Raw genomic sequence first — 8,133 nt, 5'->3', positions numbered from 1 at the left:
CTTGCCTAGCCACGCCCTTTACCATGCTAAGCTTAGCGCGTCCCCCCAGACTCTCAGCCAATTATAAGCCCACCTCGGGGTCATACGCGTAATAGCCCAGCCCATTCTACGTAAGTTCTTTTCTCCGCCCCTGATTTTACTGTTACTTTCGATTTCCGACTTTTCTATGCACTAACCAATCGGATCTGCAGGTTATCCAGCTTATACCCGCCTCTAAAAGTGCCTGGCCAATCAACGCTTTGACAGTTGTGGCCGGTTTAGCGGGAGATTTGAACAGAAGATGTTAGAAGAAAACGCGCATCTAAGCTTACAGTCCGGCCTTCTCCTGCATCACTCCCCGCCTGGGCGCCGCAGGTCTTCCCGGGGACTCATGGCCGGCCAAGGAAAGGCCAACAGACAGGTAGAGCCGGGCAATACAAGAGACCCTGACCAAGCACTTTTCTATGTCTGTCTCTGTGTATGAGCTGCAGAATGACAGCCAACTCCCAGCAGGACCCGGATCCCCCCGCATGTGTCCTGGACCCGGATCCCCCCGCATGTGTCCTGGACCCGGATCCCCCCGCATGTGTCCTGGACCCGGATCCCTCCGCATGTGTCCTGGACCCGGATCCCTCCGCATGTGTCCTGGACCCGGATCCCTCCGCATGTGTCCTGGACCCGGATCCCTCCGCATGTGTCCTGGACCCGGATCCCTCCGCATGTGTCCTGGACCCGGATCCCTCCGCATGTGTCCTGGACCCGGATCCCTCTGCCCCGCATCCCTCCGCATGTGTCCTGGACCCGGATCCCTCTGCCCCGCATCCCTGCACATCTGTCCTGGACCCGAATCCCTCTTCCCCGCATCCCTCCACATCTGTCCTGGACCCGAATCCCTCTGCCCCGCATCCCTCCACATCTGTCCTGGACCCGAATCCCTCTGCCCCGCATCCCTCCACATCTGTCCTGGATCCCTCTGCCCCACATCCCTGCACATCTGTCCTGGATCCTTCTGCCCCGCATCCCTGCACATCTGTCCTGGATCCCTCTGCCCCGCATCCCTCCACATCTGTCTTGGACCCGAATCCCTCTGCCCCGCATCCCTCCACATCTGTCCTGGATCCCTCTGCCCCACATCCCTGCACATCTGTCCTGGATCCTTCTGCCCCGCATCCCTGCACATCTGTCCTGGATCCCTCTGCCCCGCATCCCTGCACATCTGTCCTGGACCCGAATCCCTCTGCCCTGCATCCCTCCACATCTGTCCTGGATCCGGATCCCTCTGCCCCGCATCCCTCCACATCTGTCCTGGATCCGGATCCCTCTGCCCCGCATCCCTCCACATCTGTCCTGGACCCGGATCCCTCTGCCCCACCATCCCTTTAATCCAGTACACATATGAATTACACAGGTTCTGAGGCTGATTTATGCAGATAAGGCACCAAGTGAGTTTAATTTCCACCTTAATCAGCCACAGAACCTGTGTAAGTAATATGTGTGTCCTGAATTAAAGAGATGATGTGGCAACCATAGCCCCACATCTGTCTTGGACCCAGATTCCCTCTGCCCCGCATCCCTGCACATCTGTCCTGAACCCGGATCCCTTTGCCCCGCATCCCTGCACATCTGTCCTGAACCCGGATCCCTTTGCCCCGCATCCCTTCACATCTGTCCTGGATCCGGATCCCTTTGCCCCGCATCCCTCCACATCTGTCCTGGACCCGGATCCCTCTGCCCCGCATCCCTTCACATCTGTCCTGGACCCGGATCCCTCTGCCCCGCATCCCTCCACATCTGTCCTGGATCCCTCTGCCCCGCATCCCTGCACATCTGTCCTGGATCCGGATCCCTCTGCCCCGCATCCCTCCACATCTGTCCTGGATCCCTCTGCCCCGCATCCCTGCACATCTGTCCTGGATCCGGATCCCTCTGCCCCGCATCCCTCCACATCTGTCCTGGATCCCTCTGCCCCGCATCCCTCCACATCTGTCCTGGATCCGAATCCCTCTGCCCCGCATCCCTCCACATCTGTCCTGGATCCCTCTGCCCCGCATCCCTGCAATCTGTCCTGGACCCGAATCCCTCTGCCCCGCATCCCTCCACATCTGTTCTGGACCCGAATCCCTCTGCCCCGCATCCCTCCACATCTGTCCTGGATCCGAATCCCTCTGCCCCGCATCCCTCCACATCTGTCCTGGATCCGAATCCCTCTGCCCCGCATCCCTCCACATCTGTCCTGGACCCGAATCCCTCTGCCCCGCATCCCTCCACATCTGTTCTGGACCCGAATCCCTCTGCCCCGCATCCCTGCACATCTGTCCTGGATCCCTCTGCCCCGCATCCCTGCACATCTGTCCTGGATCCCTCTGCCCCGCATCCCTGCACATCTGTCCTGGATCCGGATCCCTCTGCCCCGCATCCCTGCACATCTGTCCTGGATCCGGATCCCTCTGCCCCGCATCCCTCCACATCTGTCCTGGATCCGGATCCCTCTGCCCCGCATCCCTCCACATCTGTCCTGGATCCGGATCCCTCTGCCCCGCATCCCTCCAAATCTGTCCTGGACCCGGATCCCTCTGCCCCACCATCCGTTTAATCCAGTACACATATGAATTACACAGGTTCTGAGGCTGATTTATGCAGATAAGGCACCAAGTGAGTTTAATTTCCACCTTAATCAGCCACAGAACCTGTGTAAGTAATATGTGTGTCCTGAATTAAAGGGATGATGTGGCAACCATAGCCCCACATCTGTCTTGGACCCAGATTCCCTCTGCCCCGCATCCTTCCACATCTGTCCTGAACCCGGATCCCTCTGCCCCGCATCCCTCCACATCTGTCTTGGACCGCGGATCCCTTTGCCCCGCATCCCTCCACATCTGTCCTGAACCCGGATCCCTCTGCCCCGAATCCCTCCACATCTGTCTTGGACCGCTGATCCCTTTGCCCCGCATCCCTCCACATCTGTCCTGCACCCGGATCCCTCTGCCCCGCATCCCTCCACATCTGTCCTGGATCCGGATCCCTTTGCCCCGCATCCCTCCACATCTGTCCTGGACCCGGATCCCTCTGCCCCGCATCCCTTCACATCTGTCCTGGACCCGGATCCCTCTGCCCCGCATCCCTCCACATCTGTCCTGGACCCAAATCCCTCTGCCCCGCATCCCTCCACATCTGTCCTGGACCCGAATCCCTCTGCCCCGCATCCCTCCACATCTGTCCTGGATCCCTCTGCCCCGCATCCCTGCACATCTGTCCTGGATCCGGATCCCTCTGCCCCGCATCCCTCCACATCTGTCCTGGATCCCTCTGCCCCGCATCCCTGCACATCTGTCCTGGATCCGGATCCCTCTGCCCCGCATCCCTCCACATCTGTCCTGGATCCCTCTGCCCCGCATCCCTCCACATCTGTCCTGGATCCGAATCCCTCTGCCCCGCATCCCTGCACATCTGTCCTGGACCCGAATCCCTCTGCCCCGCATCCCTCCACATCTGTCCTGGATCCGAATCCCTCTGCCCCGCATCCCTCCACATCTGTCCTGGATCCCTCTGCCCCGCATCCCTCCACATCTGTCCTGGACCCGGATCCCTCTGCCCCACCATCCCTTTAATCCAGTACACATATGAATTACACAGGTTCTGAGGCTGATTTATGCAGATAAGGCACCAAGTGAGTTTAATTTCCACCTTAATCAGCCACAGAACCTGTGTAAGTAATATGTGTGTCCTGAATTAAAGAGATGATGTGGCAACCATAGCCCCACATCTGTCTTGGACCCAGATTCCCTCTGCCCCGCATCCCTGCACATCTGTCCTGAACCCGGATCCCTTTGCCCCGCATCCCTGCACATCTGTCCTGAACCCGGATCCCTTTGCCCCGCATCCCTCCACATCTGTCCTGGATCCGGATCCCTTTGCCCCGCATCCCTCCACATCTGTCCTGGACCCGGATCCCTCTGCCCCGCATCCCTTCACATCTGTCCTGGACCCGGATCCCTCTGCCCCGCATCCCTCCACATCTGTCCTGGATCCCTCTGCCCCGCATCCCTGCACATCTGTCCTGGATCCGGATCCCTCTGCCCCGCATCCCTCCACATCTGTCCTGGATCCCTCTGCCCCGCATCCCTGCACATCTGTCCTGGATCCGGATCCCTCTGCCCCGCATCCCTCCACATCTGTCCTGGATCCCTCTGCCCCGCATCCCTCCACATCTGTCCTGGATCCGAATCCCTCTGCCCCGCATCCCTCCACATCTGTCCTGGATCCCTCTGCCCCGCATCCCTGCAATCTGTCCTGGACCCGAATCCCTCTGCCCCGCATCCCTCCACATCTGTTCTGGACCCGAATCCCTCTGCCCCGCATCCCTCCACATCTGTCCTGGATCCCTCTGCCCCGCATCCCTCCACATCTGTCCTGGATCCGAATCCCTCTGCCCCGCATCCCTCCACATCTGTCCTGGATCCCTCTGCCCCGCATCCCTGCAATCTGTCCTGGACCCGAATCCCTCTGCCCCGCATCCCTCCACATCTGTTCTGGACCCGAATCCCTCTGCCCCGCATCCCTCCACATCTGTCCTGGATCCCTCTGCCCCGCATCCCTGCACATCTGTCCTGGATCCCTCTGCCCCGCATCCCTGCACATCTGTCCTGGATCCGGATCCCTCTGCCCCGCATCCCTGCACATCTGTCCTGGATCCGGATCCCTCTGCCCCGCATCCCTCCACATCTGTCCTGGACCCGGATCCCTCTGCCCCGCATCCCTCCACATCTGTCCTGGATCCCTCTGCCCCACATCCCTCCACATCTGTCCTGGATCCCTCTGCCCCGCATCCCTGCACATCTGTCCTGGATCCCTCTGCCCCGCATCCCTGAACACCTGTCCTGGATCCGGATCCCTCTGCCCCGCATCCCTGCACATCTGTCCTGGATCCGGATCCCTCTGCCCCGCATCCCTGCACATCTGTCCTGGATCCGGATCCCTCTGCCCCGCATCCCTGCACATCTGTCCTGGATCCGGATCCCTCTGCCCCGCATCCCTCCACATCTGTCCTGGATCCGGATCCCTCTGCCCCACCATCCCTCCACATCTGTCCTGGACCCGGATCCCTCTGCCCCACCATCCCTTTAATCCAGTACACATATGAATTACACAGGTTCTGAGGCTGATTTATGCAGATAAGGCACCAAGTGAGTTTAATTTCCACCTTAATCAGCCACAGAACCTGTGTAAGTAATATGTGTGTCCTGAATTAAAGGGATGATGTGGCAACCATAGCCCCACATCTGTCTTGGACCCAGATTCCCTCTGCCCCGCATCCTTCCACATCTGTCCTGAACCCGGATCCCTCTGCCCCGCATCCCTCCACGTCTGTCTTGGACCGCGGATCCCTTTGCCCCGCATCCCTCCACATCTGTCCTGAACCCGGATCCCTCTGCCCCGCATCCCTCCACATCTGTCTTGGACCGCGGATCCCTTTGCCCCATATCCCTCCACATCTGTCCTGAACCCGGATCCCTCTGCCCCGAATCCCTCCACATCTGTCTTGGACCGCGGATCCCTTTGCCCCGCATCCCTCCACATCTGTCCTGGACCCGGATCCCTCTGCCCCGCATCCCTTCACATCTGTCCTGGACCCGGATCCCTCTGCCCCGCATCCTTCCACATCTGTCCTGGATCCGGATCCCTCTGCCCCGCATCCCTCCATCTGTCCTGGACCCGGATCCCTCTGCCCCGCATCCCTCCATCTGTCCTGGACCCGGATCCCTCTGCCCCGCATCCCTTCACATCTGTCCTGGACCCGGATCCCTCTGCCCCGTATCCTTCCACATCTGTCCTGAACCTGGATCCCTCTGCCCCGCATCCCTTCACATCTGTCCTGGACCCGGATCCCTCTGCCCCGCATCCCTCCATCTGTTCTGGACCCGGATCCCTCCACATCTGTCCTGGACCCAGATTCCCTCTGCCCCGCATCCCTCCACATCTGTCCTGGACCCAGATTCCCTCTGCCCCGCATCCCTTCACATCTGTCCTGGACCCGGATCCCTCTGCCCCGTATCCTTCCACATCTGTCCTGAACCTGGATCCCTCTGCCCCGCATCCCTTCACATCTGTCCTGGACCCGGATCCCTCTGCCCCGCATCCCTCCATCTGTTCTGGACCCGGATCCCTCCACATCTGTCCTGGACCCAGATTCCCTCTGCCCCGCATCCCTCCACATCTGTCCTGGACCCAGATTCCCTCTGCCACATTCTACCACAACTCTCTTTCTGGACCCAAACATCTCTGCCCCACATTTGTACTTCTGGCCCCAGATTCCTGTCTGTCATCCCTCCACATCTGTTCTGGACCCAGATCTCTGTCCCACACGTCCTTCGGATCCATTCCCCCTGCATCCCTCCACATCTGTGTTTCTGGTCCCAAATCCCTCTGCTCAGCATCTGTCCTTCTGGACCCGGGTCCCTCTGGCCTTCTGAACATGGATCCTTCCACCAGATGCAGAGCGTCGCCTGCCACCAGATGCAGCTTCCCACTATCTTGCCACCAGAAGTAGAATGTCACTGTAGCCTGCCTCCAATAATTACTAGATGCAGCTTGTCACTTTAAGAATTTAAGGCCAATTTGATTTCTTTTATTTTTTTTCTGCAGTGAAATAAATTGTCTTACTCGCAGCCTCTCCTCAGCGCTACAGCGTTCAAGAGAGCGGCAAACTGGCACATGTGCAGTTGCTACTGTGTTCCATCCTAGAGTGAGAAGGCAGAACAGCGGTGTTGCAGGGCAGACAGTGAAAGATGTCATCTCTCTGCTCACCCACCGCACCTTAATCAGTGCAGCCTTTTGTGGCCCGGCTGCAAGCAGAGCACAGACCGGCACCGGCCTGGGGGTTGGGGACCCCTGCAATATATCATAGTTTGTGGAAACAAAGAAAAATGTTTCTGCAAAATATTCTGTCATTTTTTGTTTATTTCGCAAAAATAATAAACCCAGTGGTGATTAAATTCCACCAAAAGTAAGGTCTGTTTGTGTGAGAAAATAATAAAAATTTCCTATGGGTACAGTGTTGCATGACTGCACAATTGTCATTCAAGGTGTGACAGAGCTGAAAATTGGCCTGGGCAGGAAGGGGGTAAAAGTGCACAGTATTGAAGTGGTTAAAGCGGATTTTCACGCTCCCTACATCCCCCTCTTACTCCCACTTATCTGGTTGTGGGTCCTGCACTCTTAAAGCGGAGTACCACCCAAAAGTGCAACTTCCGCTTTAAGCATTCCTCACTTCCTGTCCCACTTCCTCCTTCCTGTTCTTGGCCACCTAGGCGACTCCTCCTCTAGCCCTAGGCAGCCCCTCCCTGCCAGCAATCTTCTGGGACACAACAGGTCCCAGAAGTTTGGCTGGCCAATAGCAGAGCGCAGCGTGACTCGCACATGCGCAGTGCGTGCCTGGCCGTTGCTATGACGGTGCCGAGGAGAGGAGCGAGGCTCCGGGGGCGGCCACATCGCTGGACCGTGGGACAGGTAAGTGTCGGTTTATTAGTCTATGCTTTTTGTAGCTGCTGACTATTAATAAACTAAAAAACTGGTGGAACTCCACTTTAAGGTACTCGCCCACCCAGTGGATCCAGTGTTGTCCTGCTGAAATCTGCTTCTTCATCTCTCAACAGCTGTCCTACTGGGCCCAAATTCCTTTGCTCCACAACACTCCACAGCCCTCCCTGTTTTGGACCCAGATCCCTTGGCTCTAAATTCCTTGACAGCTGTCCTCTACTGGACTGGGATCCCTCTGCCTCACAATCCTTCGCAGCTGTTCCTCTTGTGGACCCAGATTCCTCTGCCCTTCCTCCACAGCTGTTTTTCTGGACTCGCATCCCTCTGGTAAACCCAGATGCCTTTTAAACTGGAGTGATCAAACTCTTGTCAAATCCACTTGTGACTTTCTCCTTAAATCATGGAAGTTCAACTAGAACCCTCTGTCCGTGTTTTTTGTTTTTTTTTTTTTGTTTTTTTTTGTTTTTTTACGGCATTCCCTCCACCCCACTTTTTTGCACAGCGGTCTTTTTTCTGAACCCTGATTTCTCTGTCCTGCTTTCCTCTGCAACTGCCCTTTTCCTGTACCTGTATACCTTTTTGATCTGGATTATTCAAATTCCTGCCCAGTCTTAACTG

General features: G+C 57.6%; 1 protein-coding gene across 1 annotated transcript in view; it reads left to right on the top strand.

Moving 5' to 3' along the window:
• The first annotated feature begins 136 nt into the window (after positions 1 to 136).
• Positions 137 to 8,133, top strand: part of WDR62 (WD repeat domain 62) — a 107,958-nt gene continuing 99,961 nt past the window's right edge. Inside the window, exon 1 of the mRNA XM_073598821.1 lies at positions 137 to 400. Within this exon, the coding sequence (XP_073454922.1) occupies positions 281 to 400 (120 nt within the window). The 5' untranslated portion in view covers positions 137 to 280. The remainder of the gene's footprint in view (positions 401 to 8,133) is intronic.

The sequence above is a fragment of the Aquarana catesbeiana genome, linkage group LG09 (genome assembly GCF_042186555.1).
Source record: "Aquarana catesbeiana isolate 2022-GZ linkage group LG09, ASM4218655v1, whole genome shotgun sequence".
NCBI classification, from domain to species: domain Eukaryota; kingdom Metazoa; phylum Chordata; class Amphibia; order Anura; family Ranidae; genus Aquarana; species Aquarana catesbeiana.
This window is presented reverse-complemented; position numbering and strand designations above follow the sequence as displayed.